The 18,888-nt window shown below is 35.3% G+C and overlaps 1 protein-coding gene across 1 annotated transcript; it reads left to right on the top strand.

The window, feature by feature from the left end:
* The first annotated feature begins 5,194 nt into the window (after positions 1-5,194).
* slc9a3.2 (solute carrier family 9 member A3, tandem duplicate 2) lies at positions 5,195-16,398 on the top strand. Its single transcript, XM_026290083.1, has 16 exons — positions 5,195-5,654; positions 9,978-10,280; positions 10,569-10,729; positions 10,867-10,945; positions 11,120-11,297; positions 11,434-11,654; positions 11,763-11,965; positions 12,158-12,247; positions 13,242-13,312; positions 13,385-13,514; positions 13,698-13,849; positions 14,005-14,122; positions 14,274-14,447; positions 14,772-14,823; positions 14,920-15,000; positions 15,209-16,398. The coding sequence occupies exons 1-16, from the start codon at positions 5,399-5,401 to the stop codon at positions 15,475-15,477; spliced, it is 2,538 nt and encodes an 845-aa protein (XP_026145868.1). The 5' UTR covers positions 5,195-5,398; the 3' UTR covers positions 15,478-16,398.
* The last annotated feature ends 2,490 nt before the right edge of the window (positions 16,399-18,888 follow it).

The following is an 18,888-nucleotide window of genomic DNA, read 5'->3' on the forward strand; positions in this document are numbered from 1 at the left end:
TAAATATTAATAAATAATGATAAACAATAATAACAACTTTTTTCTTTTCTTTCTTTCACTGTGAAATGGTCACAGTGAGCACAGAGAGGCAGTCATTACCAAGATATCTGATTCCATGTCCAGCTTGGTGAAGTTGGCTCCTTAATGTCTTAAGGACACCCTCTGCTGGTCAACAAGAAAACGGGCTCAACTCTGGGAAAAAACTTGAAGACTGAATTCCTGAACTAATTTTAAGTTTTTATTTGTGTTTTTATTTTATTTTATTTTTTATTTTTTTAATTTTTACATGGGAACCAAATCCAGTTCACTTAAAGTGCACTAGAACGGAACCAGCCGAAAGTGGCCTTAGTCATTACACACACACACACACACACATATATATGAATATATATATATATATATATATATATATATATATATATATATATATATATATATATGGACTCTACTGTATCTAAACTGTTTATTTTTTTTGTTTCTCTTCAGACTTGATGTCATGATTTTTTCTTGTTCAGACTACAATTTCATAACAACTCAGACTTTCGGCGCAGCAATGACATGTAACTTTTTTTAGCCTATAATAGCTTTAATACTAAATCGCTACATATATTTTTCTTCAGCAAATTTCAGTGAAATTATTTTTTTTGAAGGAATTAAACTCAGCTTCACTGATTGCAGAGCGAGACGCAATTCACACACAACTTTCTTCTCTCACTTGATAATTAATTAAAATCAACGCTATAATTCATGATTAAAATTAATGTGAAATAATGTGAAATAAATGTGATAACTGCACATTTCAAGAAGGCAGAATGCTAGATTTCAGCTGCATGTCGAATGGCTATGCATGGCCCCATCAGCCATCATGCATTAAAATCATTTAACATGGGCTTCTTGAAGAAAAGCTGTTTAAGTTCAACTTTTATGTAAAACAAAAAAACAAAGGCTTTCATTTTAAGCAATGAATTGATTTATATGTAATTTATATATTATGTGTATTTGCATGTAATAAATAATAAATAAACAAATAAACCAACTGTTAACTCTAAAAACTCTAAAAACATTTTTTTTTAAAAAATCAGTTGTCATTAATGTAACAGCTGGCTGTGTGCTTGTCAGTAATGTCTCGTTCAGATTTGATGAGCCTATGCGCTGATGTGCTGCAATGCAATTATGAATCAGAAAGGTCTGCTGTTTACTGATGTTTATGACTTGAGAGGTATTGACCGTAGAAAAATTAGGAGGTTATTCCATGTATCTGTGGGATGAATGAGGACAGTTATAGGCTTTTCTCAGCCAGTCACCAATCAAACCAGTTATGATGACTAATGACTCTAGATCTGACTTCAAGCCAAATCCCAAACAAGGGGTCACGATTACAACATCGACCAACAGGGGCTAACTATCATGCTAACCCAACCAAACCTCAGATATAATCTCATTCTCTTTGGTCATACTTTGAGGTTCTTGGTAGTTTTGTATATGACTTGTATATGGGTATTAACAACACAGTGATCTGAATGGCCAAGGTGGGGCACGGGAGCGGTTTTTGTGGGCACTGCCCATTCTGGCCGTCCATCTTTGATCAACAACACAAAGCACAAAACACAAAGACTCACTGTCTGTGATGACCAAATGGATTTTTTTGCTTGCCCATTTATGAGCTAGTAGCCTCAGTGTTATACCACCATAGTTTTTTTCATTTCAAAAGTCTCCTTACTTTCTTATAGACATCCTTTTGCTGATGCACAAAGCACTAATGTTGTTATTCACTGAAAACCATGCCTTCCATCCTAGGTCTGAAATCTTGCTTGTGTTCTCACACTTTCAAACCAGAACCAATAAAATAAAAAATAAAAAAATGAAAAATAAACAAAAAATGGCACATACACATTGAAAACATTAAAAACACATAAATAACATTGTTAATCTGAAGCAGAACTACTGTTTTCAATATTCCTGAGCAGCAAATCGTCATATTAAAATGATTAAAATGATGAAGCATCATGTGAGACTGAAGATTGGAGTGATGATGATGAATATTCAGTTTTGCAATCACAAAAAAAAAAAAAAAAAGATAGTTCAAAGTATTTTAATGGTATAATATTTATCAGCATTTTATTGCATTTTTGACCAAGTAAATTTAGTTAGTTATTTAAACAGAGCAGTAGTAATTAAATTAACCTTTTTTATAATTTGGAGAGAGGTCAGCTTTCATGTAACAAATTGCCTACCCTTAGCTCTACTATAACACTATTGCCACAACATGCTTTATTGTGTAAACTTCACTTGTCTCACACACGTCACATGTTCCTTTTCATCTGCAAGTTGTAACTTTAAGAACATTTTCTCATCGGAAAAGTTTCCTCAGGAAAGTAAATGTGCAACAAGTATTCAAGTGTGTTTCAGGTGTTTGCAGTTTCGACTTCTACATTTCCTGGTGAATTCAAAATGTTACTCACATCTTTTTTGTAATTATTTATTTAATTTTCTAGCAATTCCTAAGTTCAATTCGTTTACACACATCCCTAAAAGGATCATTTTTTAAAATCAGGTCGGTGCATGTTTCTTTATAATACAGGATTTATGTGCTCATGGATTTTCTGAGCTCATACGAGGAGGAAAGTGATTCACTACTCATCTCAGTGAATCATTCTTTTATATTCCTGTCAAGGTGTTTTCTAACACTGAAGTGAAAATCTTGTCCGCTTCCAGATGTGATTCTAAAATGAGAAGATCAATATTTAGTTAGTGTTTATAACATGACACTGATGTTTGATTGCACCACTGATTGATAAAGATGGTAAAATACACATAACGGGTGTGTTTGCATGTGTAAATACAGGTTAACACATGTTTATGGTGTCCTGACCTTCTTCTTAATGTAAAAAATACTTTCCTGCCAGCTGAGGAAGTCCTTCACTGGCAACAGTAAATTTAAGCAGCTGAGTTGGCTTGTTAATGGCCAAACCTTTGTTCCTGTGACACAACCAGTTTCATGAGGCCTGTTAAATCTAAACAGTACATAGCGTCTCCACCTTCACACATGGCTGAATGACATATGCTCAGGACACATGGACAGACTGATCTATGTCTGAAAATGTCAGACAGGATTAAACCTTATGTGTGCTGCTGTACTGTTACCTTTCCAAAGTCAACCCCCTTAGCAGGAAGTTAAAAACAAAACAAAAAAAAAGAAGAGAAAGCATCTTTTGTTGGAGTGTGTCAAGGAAGTCCCACAATCGTTAAAAATGAATAATGCGTTGTGGGCATGACAAACTTTTAGGAACAAAAAATGATACAAACGATACTGTCGATGTCCTGTTTCCTGACGTCACAAATGATGTTTAAAAGTACAGGGCAAAAATGATTGCACTGTTATGCTCTGAAACATTTTCCTACTTTCATTCCGAGAATTTAATAATGTTAAAATTTACGTTTTATAAGACACTGCAGCGTAAACCTCTTAAAGATGATGTCCTCAAAACATGAACTTTCATGGAACAACATGTTACACTGCCCGTAAGCATTATTGATCCTGTAAATGTTTCCTACCTCCATATCATAGCAAAACCACAACTTCTGAAACCTCCCCTGGGTGTTTCTTTGAGAGAAATATGACATTGTTTCATAGATGCATAGACAGGTCATGTGAATTAATGAAAATACTGACTAAAAATAATGTTTTTCTGTTCCATTTATCTCTTTAAAGACAGCGTTGCTTAAAATTCATCAGTTCTTTTCAGTAAAGAAGTACATAGTTATGGAAGAAAAAATTACAATATGACATAATATTCTATTTTTAATATGAAAATGAAATTTACATGATTTATGCAGACATTTATTAAGTAAATAATTACAAATATAACATTTAAGAAATATCCCTAATGTAATAAAATATTTTAATAGAATTTCAATGTATAAAAAAAAAACTAAATATGAAGCAGGCCATTTAAAAACAATGATCACACTTTGGGATCGCTTTGGGACTGGGATGCCCGAAGCACAAAGCCGTTATATTTCAGCTATTGGCATCGAGACTTTAGGTGGGAAATATTTCTTTGTGATAGCATTTGGGTTCTGAAAGAATTGTGTAAAATGTATGCTGTTATCAACTTTAAAAAAAGGAGCAGGAACAGTGGGGTATAGGGTACTGGTCTTATCATTACCAATGATTTAGACATTTCGTGACCTATTAATGGAATCCTTCAAAAAGATCAATGTGTCAATCGAAAATATGTGTCTGTATCTGTCTGGAATCTGGCTTAACACAGGATTCATTGTTAAACAGGTCAGAAGACTAATTCAGGAATAGATGTTGAGTATGACTTTCTGATAGCACAGAGTCCTATAAACACAGATCTATGGGGGTCATGGAGGCTCGCGGACGTCTCTTCCGGTGTGAAGAGGGAGGACAGCGTTTTTCACCTCAAACACAAACAAATAAACTGCACATTATGAACTCGCCGTAATGCAATAATTAATATTTTCAAGAGTCATGAACTTATGTCTCAGTAATAACCTTAATATTGTGAAATCAGCTCATGTCAGATCCCTTACCTTTTCTTATAGATGTAAAATGATAAAAAATATGTGAAACAAGACTTAAATAAGATAAAAGATAATAGATAAGATATATTTTGATTTTATGTTCTTATCCTACTTAGCAAAAAGTATGAATGAAAAAATAAATAAACAGTGAAAGAGGCATTTTCTGAACACAATGCAGAATGTATCATTTTAGTCGAGGCTTTTTAGTCATTTCTACATACAAACACTGATTAAATATGATTTCTGCAGTGCAGATTAAATTACATTAAAATAAAAAATGAAGTAAAGTGGATGTAAATGATGAATGACGAAGAGTGGAACAGCAACTACTTATAAATGTAGAAATGTCTTAACTTTGTCTTGAATGCTTTACGTTCAACTGAGGCTTGTGTGAACAGTAGGAGCTTTCATGACACTGATGTTTAAAACACAATGGCTTGATTATCTGTCTTCGCCATATGTATGGGTCTCTGTTATTCTCAGACTCTTGGCCCAAGGTGTTCGAACACTCCCACTTCAATCAAGGAACTCGTCAAACGAATCCTTTGGATGAGTCCCACACAAATAAGTACACACCTGTGAGAGACAACAGGGAGGGGTCACAATCTACCTCCAAAGTGAATCTCTATTTTCTAAGAGGAGGGACAAATAAGAGAAGGAATGTACACCATATGCATATCAATCTCAGACTGACAGAGAGAGGAGAAAGACACTGATGACAGTCACTTAGAAACACCGGGATACAGGACTGACTACATAATTACAACATCAATGACAGCTAATAAATGCAAGTAGGCTAAAGCAGAAAGTTAAATACTTAACGTTCTTTGATCAACAACAGTCTGCGATGGCATTTCTACAGCAGTTTGCACTCCTTCTAGCATTATTAATCGTTTTGAGTAGTTCATGTGCTGGAGTAGGCCTTAACTATTCTTCAAAGTCATCAGTCACTACTAATACTACTACCTCTACCAACGATTCCACCGATGGACATGCAGCTTCGACAATCACTACATTACCTATTGTCATCTGGAAATGGCATCATGTGGAAACGCCATACCTGGTGGCCCTCTGGATATTGACCTGTTGGCTCTGTAAATTGGGTAAGTTCCAGCACCGAACTGATCTTTTTTATCTACAAGGTTAGTTTAATACAAATAGAAAAGGAAAAGAAAAATCTACTGTAAGCATTTTTGTGACTCTGAAGCAATTTTCGGTTTTTGGGAATGCTGCACTGTACCCTCAAATGGTACAGTAAAAACCTTTGACTCATAGTAAGTTGTCATAACTATATACATAAAAAAACAGTAATCTAATTTGGACATTTTTAGTAATTTTATTGTAAAATCTTGTTGACTTACAGTTTTATGGAATTATGGAATATGGAGTTATGCTGTGAAAAAAGAATTACATTCCCAGAATTTCCAGCATGGCACTTGACATTTGATGGCTTATCATTGAAATAACGGTTTCCTCTTATTTATTGGTTATTGCATTATTTTAGTGTCGTTTTTGTTACCATGATGGTGTTTTTCCTTTGCATGTATAAAACAGTGTGCACCTTCTATATATTAGTATATATTTACCTCGGTGGTGGAAGAGCTACTTTTGACGAATCCATCATCTTGCTTTTTATTACCACCTGTGTTCTTTTCGGTAGATTGGTATATTAAAAATACAATGTAACGTGCAATTTTTTTACAGTGTGGTTAAGTTAAAGTTTGGTACCTTTTCATGATTCAAATGTTCGATAAAGGGTGAGGTTATTTTGTTAAAGAACATTGAGGTATTTGAGGTACAGCATTCTTTGCCAGTAATTTTTCCACCCCGTTTGACAGTCTGAATCATGGTGTTACCTGTTCACCAATTGAGTTTGTAATGCAGAAAAATTAGAAGGTAAAATGTACACCCACTGAATGGCCCTGAATAGCACTAAATGGGCACATTTTACAGCTTATTATCAAATGGGAATCAAACAGGTTATATAATACCCTCAGCATCGGATTACAGACAAACTCTCAAGTTCTTTTTTGTACTTTAAAAAAGGCCAAATAATGTGCTGCAAAACAAAATCACATTCATTTTCCGCCAGATGAATGCACGACAGCATTGCACAATGAATAAAGCAGGGCAGCTTTCTTTAGCGACACTTCCTTTTTATAAAAATTAGACATATTTGGATGGTGGACTTCAAACCAAACAGTTACTCAGTAGTCTAAGAAATCAGTTTCATAATGGAGTAGTATTTATGCCTGCCACCTAAAGGCTTCATGAAGATACTACAGTCTAAATCTCATATTTAGATTAATGCTTTTTACTACAGTGATTGTCTTAAACGTGCAGTATGCAGCTTCACCTAAGAGCCACTGAGTGTGCAGTTTTATGCTGAATGCTGTAGGATCAGGTTTCAAAGAAGGTGTAGATGGCATTAATTGCAAATCTTTAATAATCTTGTGGAAACATAACTGTAAAATTGGGCAGAGATTTTGCCTTTGGTAGTGGCATAAAAAGACAGCAAGTGACCAGTGCTGTTGAAGATTTAACAGGAGACAGAGTGGACAAGAAATTAGCAAAGAATACAAAGAGCACAGCGTTATGAAGGTTGAGTTAAAGGTGATCAGTCAATGTTTTATACACAGAAAGGAGAGGAAACGTTTTTTTTTTTTTTTTGCCACAATATGTATAAAAAGTGCTTAATACTTTCAGCAAATACAGAAAAGATACCAACAAAAATAAAAACAAAAACAGATTTCACTCTGAAATTACTAGTATATTTGACAAATAATGACAAAGAAATGTCAAATAAGGCAATTCAATTAAACACAACTTTTCATGTAAAACAAGTAACATTTTCTTGTAAAATGTACTTTGAATAGGTAAATTTTACAGTGAAATAGAAATATTTAGACATCTGTAATTCTGCATTTGAAAGTCAAGTAAAATAAACGGGTTTATCTCATTTGTCATGCCTCAATGACAAACAGCAGGAGGATCTTTTTTTTTGTTTCACAAATTAAATTGCTAAATTTATTGCCAAAAGGTCAATGACATGCTTTAAATGTAACAAACAAACAATATAATGACATCTAAAGCCACTTTTTTTTTACAATGTTTTTTAAAATAATTTAATTGTTTTCCTTTTTTTTTCTTTTTTTTTTTTTTGCAGAATACAGTTAATAATGTGAATGTTGTGTAATTAATTAGATTTAAATGTTTCATAAATTGACCTGCAGTTTTATGTCCAAATTCTGTGTGTGCAAAGATCCCATGTTCATAAACTCTGTTAACTGCCTCCTGGTGAGAAGCAAATGAGGTATATAATTTAGTTCCAGGACATGATCTGTAACACTTCACCGGCAGTCATGGACAAAGCTGGAGAGATCTACTCTCTAAGAAATTACAGTGCTGAAACAACACCTTACTGCTAGTTAATAATGTACTACATTAAATAATTAATGGAGTGCACTCTCGGGGCTGGGTTGCGGCACGAATTGGGATTCCAGGGTAAAACCTGTGCCAAATCGGTTGTGCGGATCACTCCACTGTGGCATTATAAAACAAACAAACAAATGAGTGTTCTGTCTGGTCTGTTCTGTCCCGTTCATCACATAATTTCATGTGACAAAAAAACCTAAAAATATAACAATAGCTAGCTTTTACTTATTAAAATCAATATTTAGTTAACAAATGCATATAAATCTGACAGAAACTGAAAAAGATAATAATTGTGTCTCTTTGTGAAAGTCTCTCCGAGCATTGCAACAGGCATCAAAAAGGCGGCATAAAGAAATTCAGGACTTGATGTATCACAAACTCTCAAATGTTGACCGAGGTATGCGGCAAAGGGATTGAGAAACAACTACAGCAAGTACATCAATTACTTAACATTTCCATAAAAGATGCATGCCACTATTTTAGTGTTCTCAGCTGTTAAATCATTTTAGGACATGGACATCCCCAGAAGCTGTAACTTTCCTGACTGTTTTTGACAATGGATGTAGTTATAGAAATATATAGAAAAGAGGGGCCAACAAGGTGCAGAACAGTTTACTAGTTTAGGCCGGCTATGTGAGTTAAGTATAACATCTTTTATTGCCCAACTCCACAGCTGGCAAGATTTAAACTATTTAACTACACCAAACTCAAAAGTAAATGCATAATCCACATAAAATGTGAATAGTGTAGTCTGTAATTGTTGGTTGGCTGAACAATTGAAGCCTTACAATGTGACACGTTTGAATAGACCATGACGAAATAACACGGATCAAAGTGAAATAATCCTGGTGCATGCTATCATTTACATGCCACAGAGACATTGTAAAGTTCAGTAATTATGGGCATTCAAATCTATAATCTCATTGAGAAGAAGCATGACGGACCTCGTCTGGCAGTGGCAAAGCTTTTAAATACAGTAGGTAAGGACTCATTTCTCTAACTTAGAAATGAGAGCAAATGAAGAATAAATGAAGTGTTCTGACATTTTTCACTTCAAACATTTTTAACATACTATCTCAAACTGTGCTCCGATTTGTCAAAAAGTTTGATCAGATCAAACATTTCTCATCATACTTCCAAAACCAATTGAATAAGGTACAGGTGAAGTGACATACTGTTTCAAACAATCCAATAAGATTGACAAACTGGTTCACAAAATAAAAAATATGTGAAGCCTCACTATATTAACTAACTTACCTTAAACAATGAGCAGGATGAGCTGTCAATCTACCTCTAACTTCCTTTCCTGCAGAAGGTGAAACGCCAATCTGTGGGACAGCTTCATTTTTAGCCACAGAATCACATGGAACACAATGTTCCTGCAAAGTAAATAGTTTCAGTTGTTCATTGTCTGTTTCACGAAGTGAACTTAATATTGTTTAAAGAGCGTTTCTTCAGCGACCGGCAGTTTTAAATCTGGGAACTTTTAGACTTTTCAGTATCTCACTGGTTGTTCTAACAGTGCCTCGCAACACATTTTGTTACTTTTTTGAAAGTCATGAACATTTCCACATTCCTCATTTCCGATACAGTGAAAAATGATGTGTTGAGTATGACATGCTGTGGCACAAATGGCATTTTTAACATGATTGGATTAAATACTGACTGATTTGTATCGGTAAGGTTAATTGTAATAATTCTATCTAGCAATGTATACAAAAACTGTTTACAATATAATATAGATATAAAGCTATGCAATATAAACACTACCGTTTAAAAGGTTTGGGGTCAGTAAAATGCATTTTTTCTTTCTTCCACTATTTTTATTTATTTTTTTAAAGAAATTCATACTTTTATTCAGAAAGGACACATTCAGTTGATCAAAAGTGATTTCTGAAAAACACTGTGAAACTGAAACCTGAAGTAATGGCTGCAAAAAAAAATTAATCTTTTCAGTCATCTGTTTTTTTGTCTCTTTTCTCTCTTTCTAGTTGCTCAACTGAATCACAGTTTCACCTCTGTGATCCCAGAGAGTGGTCTGCTCATTATGATGGGCTTTATTTTGGGAGGAATCGTCTGGGGAGCAGACAAGGCGCAGACTTTCAAACTGATCCCCGTCAACTTCTTCTACTACTTGCTTCCCCAGATCGTCTTAGATGCAAGTTACTGCATGCCAAACAAACTATTCTTCAGCAACCTGGGAGCCATTCTCGTCCATGCTGTTATCGGAACATGCTGGAATGCTGGCACAGTTGGCGTTGCAATGTGGGGCTGCTATGAAGGGGATGCAATGGGTAAATCTGGGTTCATCCATTTACAAACTTTTATAAGAAAAACAAATGTTTTGTGTATCAAATCATCATATTTTAATGATTTCTGAAGAATCATGTGACACTGAAGAAATGTGCTTTTACTTTCTAAAATACATTAGAACCAAAAACGTTTATTTGAAATAGTAATGCTTTTTCACAATACTGTAATTTTTTTAATTCTGATCAAATTACTGAATAAATGCCGCATTTTGGCGAGCTTAGTTGAATTTTGCTCAGTTAACAAAACAGACAATTTCACTAACCCTCAAGGGAACTTGAACATCGGCCTTCTGCAGTTCCTGTTGTATGGTGCACTGTTGTCTGCCGTGGACCCTGTGGCAGTGATTGCCGTGTTTGAGGAAGTGCATGTGAATGAAGTGCTTTACATCCTGGTGTTCGGAGAATCACTGCTCAACGATGGCGTCACAGTGGTGAGTCTCAGTTATCATTTTTTGTATAATTACAGCATGTGCATATAAAATGTGTTTGACTGTCAGAGTCCACTTAAAGGCCTTTACGCTCATCTAATGTTATGTACTGTGTATCTCTTGCGTTTTGCCTGTCACAGGTGCTCTATAATGTTTTTGATGCATTTGTGTCTCTGGGAGGCCCGAAGATCAACGCCGAAGAGATTATCAAAGGAATAGGTATGGACACAGATCTTCAATGAAAATTGAAGCAACTAGCTGAAATACAAAAAATTCATTTTTTTTTCTATTTAAATGTATTTTTTTATTTTACGTATAATTTCAGACTTTTTAATGGTTCTAGTTTTAGTCAACAGAAATAACCCCAGTAACACACTTCTTTGGCTCTCCTAGTTTCGTTCTTTGTTGTGTCATTTGGAGGCTCGTTTCTTGGTGTTGTGTTTGCCATTCTGATATCAATGCTGACCAGGATCACTTATAAAGTCCAGATCATCGAAGCCGGCTTCATCATTGTGCTTGGCTACCTGTCTTACCTGACAGCTGAGATGCTCTCACTCTCTGCGATACTTTCGTAAGATCTTCTTAAAGCACTGCGTTCCTGATAAATGAAGACAAATAAATACTGTACATTTCTAAATGATTAAATTAATCATTCTTACAGAAAAGAGTTTACAATAATCATTGATTTGTGGTTTTGTGTCTGACAGGATCACGTTCTGCGGTGTCTGCTGTCAGAAATACATTACCGCCAACATGGATGAGAAATCTGTCTTAACGTTACGTTACGTTCTAAAGGTGATGGCCAACGGCTCAGAGACCATGATCTTCGTCTTCCTGGGAGTTTCAGCTATTGATGTAGACATCTGGGTTTGGAACACTGGCTTCATCCTCCTCACAATCCTCTTCATTGTTGTATTCAGGATCATGGGTGAGTTAAAAGTCATGAATTCCTTATGAACTCTGCATTAAACTATTAGTATGTTCATAAAAATTTATGTCAACTGTGGATTTTTTATATATATATATATATATGCAGGTGTTTTCTTCCTCAACTGGTTGTTGAATCAGACTCGATTAATTCCTATTGACCTGACTGACCAGTTGGTAATGGGCTATGGTGGCCTGCGAGGAGCAGTGGCGTACGGACTCGCGGCCTCTTTAGATGAGAAAAAAATACCAGAGAAGAATCTGATGCTTGGTACCACGCTCATTGTGGTGTATTTCACTGTTATTCTTCAGGTGGTACACTTCAACCACTCATTCTCACCATAACTACTGCATACAAAGATGTATTTATTTCCCAAACATGACAGTCACTTGAATTCATAAAACCTGTTATAAAATTATATAAGTGGGCATTTTGTCATGTTTCCAGTTGTCCTCATCTGACAACGATTATGCTTTAAGTCAATGTCTGTGTTCTTTTTGTAGGGGATCACCATGAAACCACTGGTCCAGTGGTTGAAGGTTAAGAAAGCAACTCATTCGGATCTGACTCTAAATGGAAAAATGAACAACAGGGTGAGCAGCACTACTGACAAAGTGTATCCATCAAGTCTAGTTCATCTTAATATGATAGAAATGCTTAAATGTGACCCTGGGTCACAAAATGTCATAAGTAGCATGGGTATATTTGTAGCTATAGCCAACAAAACATTGTATGTGTAAACCCCTCTCTCCCGCACTTCATTCTTGTTCTGAATGGGTCTCCAGCATGAGATGCGGACACACTAACAAAAAAAGACTGTAGCCACTAGCGTCAATCACTCGTGCATTTCTTGGAATCAGGGGAGTTAGGTTTACCTGCACAGCACCTACTCGCTGGCCTCCATCACACTCATTCAGACATATGTCTATCTATCGATGGTTTATTATCCGTCCACCACCCCATCTCCTCATTCCGAGGACTGACTACACTTATACGCTATACGGGGAGAGTACTCAGGGTTCAGGCCATTCCCGAGTTCATTGCCATTTCCCAGAGAACACACCAAATACACATTACTATACTCAAACTTATTATATGTAAGTGTGAATTCTTGAATTATAGATTCAGTTGAATGAAAGAGTGAATTAGTTTTTTATGCTGAAATCACTTAGAATGGTTCAAATTCAAACTCATAGCTGGTGACGTTGATGATTCAGACCAGTTCAACAGATTCTGATTCAAATGAGCCATTCACTGTCGAATCGGACATTGCATGTCCTGAATTTGATTCTCAACAGTAAAATAACATAAATCAACGTAATAATTGAAGATACACACCTATAAGCTAAAATGTTGTCAAGAAATATGTCACGCTGTTGCGTGTCACCACACAACCACTCAACTTATAAAACAATTAACACATTTTTGAAATCTACATAATTTAAAAAATACTGATCCACCTCCACAAAGTTTCTAGTAGTTTCTACACTGAAAATATCTATGGGCAGTTTCATGAATAGCATTTTTAACATCAAGACATTAATTAGCCTACAGTGAGAGTGATACTGTGTATATCTATTTCATTAGGTTTTTGAACACATACTGACAGCAATGGAAGACATCTGTGGCCGAATGGGAGATAACTGGTGGACCAGACAGTAAGCATTTCACTTCAGAAAAATAAGTGTATAAAATTGTTTGAGAACTTCTAATCATTGTCTCTTTCTTAGTTGGAAATATTTTGAAGACAAGTATATCTGCTGGCTTCTAATGAAGAAAGATGCCAGAGAGCAACAAGACCCAATCTTTGGTGCCTTCCACAAACTAAATCTGGAGGATGCCAAACAATATGTAACTGAGGTGAGAGCAAAACTACTGATTCAACATAGTATAGTATCATCAGTTTCTATTTCCAGTTTTCGGTGCTATTCTAATGATGTAGCCCACATAACACCTCATAATATTTCACCTTTATTTAAACAACTACCTTACGTAGTAAATGATCTGAACAATTAATGTGCTTATTTTTTTCTCCACATTTAGGGTGAAAGCAAAGGTGCTCTTGCTTTCATTCGTAATTATGACAATGCCTCTATAGACTTCAAGAAGAAGCTTGCTTTAGAGTATGCAGACATCATGGGTGACATGTCAGAATATGATTTTGACATTGACAATGTTCCAGTGACCTCTGTCATGTAAGTATTTTGTCAGATGAGTTTCATTTTCAAAACTGAAAGCAGTTGGCAATGCAAATATAAATGTTTAATGAGCTTTTATGAGAAAATTGATCAAATATTTAGATGGCTAAATGTGTTGTGTTAAACAAATGTTGATTGCAATTATTTGGTAGGAAAAACCCGATTCCCTCTGTATCCCTGGATATCCATGAGCTAGACAGGAGGAGCATGCATGATGACCTGAGTGCTCATCATGTACTGGATCATCACCTGTACAAGAGCAGAAGAGATGTAAGAACTGTCCTCAAACCATTTTTTTTTTAATGGAATATTGTTTCCTTATTAATAATTGCATGTCTTATCACAATACGTGTGTCCAGTGGAAAAGCTCATTTGAATCCCATTCCATCCAAATGAGTCAATTTCTCCTGTTTTTGACCAGAACCATGCCGCTTACAGCCGCAGTAACTATAAAACCTCAGAGAATCCAGATGAAACGCAGGAGATCTTCCAAAGAACCATGAGAAGCCGCCTTGACTCCTTTAAATCAGCTAAGATGGGTGTCCACCCTTCCAAAAAACTCTCCAAACGTCCCAAGAAGGATTCAACATATAAGGTATTAGACCTTCATGTGCTGCTGTCCAGCTTTCGTTTCTTTTGAAACAGATTTTAATGTTGTTTGCAGTCAAATAAATAAATAAATTATTGATTGAATAAATGAGGAGAAAAAAGGTTTGGATATATTTATATTTAAATATAAGAATTCAAATTGTAAAATAAATAAATAAATAAATAAATAAATAAATAAATATATATATATATATATATATATATATATATATATATATATATATATATATATATATATATATATATATATATATATATATAGTATATATATAAGTTGTCTAAGGCTTGTATTTCTAATGTGTATTTTTAGCCTAATGGAAAGCCAGCAGACCCACACAGAACCCATCCATTTGGAGATGAAGGTATATTTTTATGTTTGATATTACTTACATAAGTTCTGGAATTATAATTATGTTAGCCTGAATAAATATGAAAGTTATTTTGCTTTGCCCAATCAGATTTTGAGTTTACTGCAGACAGCACCTCTAGCAGTGAATTTGCTGGTCACTTCCCCATGAGAAACACAAACGCGCCTGATGGTAAGAATCATTTTTCGGAGCTACATATTGAATTGCTGTAACATATTAACATCTTACTGTACATTTTACATTTCCGGGGGTTCTTAGAAGCCGTCATCATTGAGTAAACTTCTATGGTGATGAATGGAAATTTGTTCCAATAGCAAAATAAAAATGATAGTTTCCATGGTGTCTCATTTCAGTATCATAATTACTCTAATTACTGCAGCTGGTGTCGATAATCCAGCGTTCATACCTGAGATGGACATGCCTCCACCCATGCTGAACCCACCCTGGCAAACAGAGACAGCAAACAACACGGCTGTGGCACCTTCCCAGAGAGCTCAGGGTCGACTGCCCTGGACGCCCACCAACCTGAGACGTCTAGCACCGCTGAGATTGAGCGCCCGCTCCACAGACACCTTCGCGATGGCTGATGCTTCAGTTGACGACGAGGCACCTGAGGAAAAGCCTGGAACAAATCATACTAGATTGTAATCTGATATTGTTCCAGCATTCATTTGCCAAACAAGCGATTAAGTTAATGCTCTAAAACTCCACAGATCTAGGAATTATCGTAGTATTCATCATATATCTTTAAAAATTTATATACACATGCAGCAGTTACTTGAAGACATGCTGGTGTGGTTTTCTTCTCTGATATGTTTTACCTAATTACATATATACATATATGAAAAACCTAAAGGGGGAAGAAAATTCATACGGATTTAGAAGAGACATTATCATTGAAGTACTTATGTTTGTGGTTATGGAATGTTCTTAAGGGTTTCTTTATACAAATCCATATTGATTTGGAAGTTGTTATGGCACTTTATCACACTGACAACATGCTAGAGAATATAGAAAACATTGAGCTCAAAAGACAACATCATTATATAAATACATTATTCATTCTTTCATTATGCTCTTAGGCTTAGATAATCTTTACGAACTGAGTGGCAAGTGAGAACTAAGAAGCAATTGTCAACTGGTTCAGGCATATCATGTTTTTTTTTTTTTTTCACCTTGGACATATTGGTCTATATACATTTTTAAACTCAGCATGTTGTGTATGATTATTTATTATTGCATGGTCATTCTGTGGGTGCTTCTTTGTAGTATCACAATATCTTTTTTCTGCATTTCTGTAATTTTACAATGATTTATTTTTGAGTTTTACTCAAAGCTATTCATGTTTTATTAGTCATATAAATACCATTGAAATGTAAGTCATTAAAATAATATTTAACAGTAACTTATTAATGTATGAATGTTATGCTTTATGAGAACTGGTGAAATCTGTAACTTTAAATCAGGTAATAGTGTCTGATAAAACGCATTTGAAATCTAAGATTGAGTAATATATATTTTAATTTGTTACAAATGAGCAAATAAAAAATGTACAAAGAGCACAAGAAATATTAAGGATTGGTTCTTTGAATTTTAAGCTGATTTGAATTATATAAATATTATATTTATCTTTTATGAATACATTCTGGCATGACTGATATCAAGATATTCACTACGGTGAAGGAAAAAATGTATAACCTCCAAGCAAAAATTTTTTAATTAAGCATGTTGTGTAAATCGTTACGCAGACAAAAAACAACAACAACATTTAAACAAACACACAAAACACCCATCAACACTTAAAACAGAACAATTTCCCATAAACCCCAGACTTATTGAAACACAACACAGCATGCCATAAAGCAACACATAACCTATAAGCAAAATAACTACAGTATTTACTCAGTTAACAGCAACTATAAAAGTGGAAAGTTATTACATTTCTACAGATTACATTTTTTTGAACAATGATACTTTGGGTTTAGGGTGAGGTTTGGAATACTAGCAGTTCACTCTCAATGGAAGGTTTTGTCATTTTGCCTTTTGTTTTTTTGTTTTTTTACTCTAGTTTAACTCAAATGTGTGGACACTTTATTTTTTTAACTGGTGTTTACTAAAGCCATCAGAACTCAGCAAAATAGGAAGGCTTAAAGGATTAGTTTACCAGAGAATCTTCTACTTACCCCTTGAAGCATTCTAGGTAGCATTCCTCTATCAGAATAATCTAATCGAATTTATATTTAAAATTGTCCTCAGTCTTCCAAGCCTTTCAATGGGGGTAAGTGGGTGTTTGTTGTCAACTGTTCAGAGTATGTGAAATAAAGCATGCACATCTGTAATTGAATGTCCCCCACAAGGCTCCGTGGGGTGAATAAAGGCCCTATAGCAAATCCATGCAGATTTCAAATGTAATAAACAATTTTTTTTCTCACTTCTTCTGACTGTGGGGAACCAGAAGACGTGCAGGCAGCGTTGCGCATGCCTCTGGGAAATGTAGGAGCAAAGGAAACAAAGTTTCTTTACTTTAGCAGGGTTTCTTTACTTTAATCTCCTCTTGGCTTATTTCTAAATCCTCTGAAGTTTTTCTTTACAAATCCTTGTTTTGTGCTTCTGATTGGTGACCGGCATTTAGTTTTAATAATAATAATAATAATAATAATACGTTTTATTTATAATGCGCCTTTCACATGCTCAAAGCGCTACAACATACATACAAAATAGTCAAACAATCAAACAAACATTGCAGTAAAAAATAAGTATCAAAAATACACAATTTATAAATGAAAAGCTTGAGTAAAAAGATGTTTCTTAAGAAGTCTATTTAAACAATCCACAGAAGCAGCATCCCTGATAGATGCAGGTAATGTATTCCATAATTTAGGCGCATTACAGGAAAAGGCCCTTACCCCAATAGTTTTTTAATTTACAACGAGGCTGACACAGAAAGAGAGAGAACAAGCAGAGTGGAGAGAGCGAGCAGGAATGGATGGAGTTACCAAATCACAGATGTAATCTGGAAAATTAGAAGTTAGCTGGGCATCGAAAATAACCCCCAAATTACGAACCTGGTCAGAAGGGGAAAATTGGGCGTTGTCTACTGAGAATCTAAAATCCTTATATTTACTGACATTCAAAGGAGTGCCAATCAATAAAACTTTAGTTTTGGAGCAGTTAAGTTTAATAAAAGTTGAGTTTCATCCACCCTTTAATTTCCATCAAACAGTCAGACAGGTTTGAAGAGGAAAAATTAAGATCAGCCTGAGAGCTGAAATAAACTTGGGTGTCGTCTGCATAGCAGTGATAGCTCAGGCAATATTTCTTAATTATCTGCCCGAGAGGCAACATATAAATACTAAATAAAGTAGGACCCAAGACTGACCCCTGAGGGACACCCTGACACAGAGAAACAGTCTGAGATATGTTTGAACCCAGGTAGACAAATTGTGAACGACCTGAGAGGTAAGATTCAAACCAGTTTAACAACATTCCAGACAGACCAGTCCACTTATGCAATCTGTCCAATAATATACTATGACATATTGTATCAAATGCAGCAGTAAGGTCTAACATGACCAAAATGCCACAAGCCCCAGAGTCAGCTATAATGAGGAGTTCATTCAGAAACCTGACCAAAGCAGTCTATGTACTGTGTCCAGATCTAAACCCGGATTGAAATCTTTCTAATAGACTATACGTAAGGAGATGAGTATGGAGTTGCCCAACAACCACACGTTCAAGCACTTTTGCCAGGAAAGGCAAGTTAGGTAAGTTAGTTGTTTTCTTCTCTCTCCGCACTCGTCACTAACCACACAGCGCTGATGAACTACATCCTCCACCTGCACGTCTTCCAGTTCCCCACAGTCAGCAGAAGTGAGAATTATTTTTTTATTCCGTTTGAAATCTGGATATTTATCTTACAAAAATGCATTGATTCGCTACAGGGGGCCTTTATTCACCCCCTAGAGCCGTGTGAGGGGCGTTTTATTACAGATGTGCACACTTTATTTCACATCTTCTGAACAGTTGACAGCAAACACCCGCTTAACCCATATGAAAGGC

The sequence above is a fragment of the Carassius auratus genome, chromosome 19 (genome assembly GCF_003368295.1).
Source record: "Carassius auratus strain Wakin chromosome 19, ASM336829v1, whole genome shotgun sequence".
NCBI classification, from domain to species: Eukaryota; Metazoa; Chordata; class Actinopteri; order Cypriniformes; family Cyprinidae; genus Carassius; species Carassius auratus.

Coding starts and splice junctions, on each gene's coding strand:
- slc9a3.2 (XM_026290083.1), top strand. CDS start 5,399: ATGGCATTTCTACAGCAGTTTGCACTCCTTCTAGCATTATTAATCGTT. Junction 10,730..10,866: donor TCAACGATGGCGTCACAGTG/GTGAGTCTCAGT, acceptor TGCCTGTCACAG/GTGCTCTATAATGTTTTTGA. Junction 10,946..11,119: donor AGAGATTATCAAAGGAATAG/GTATGGACACAG, acceptor TGGCTCTCCTAG/TTTCGTTCTTTGTTGTGTCA.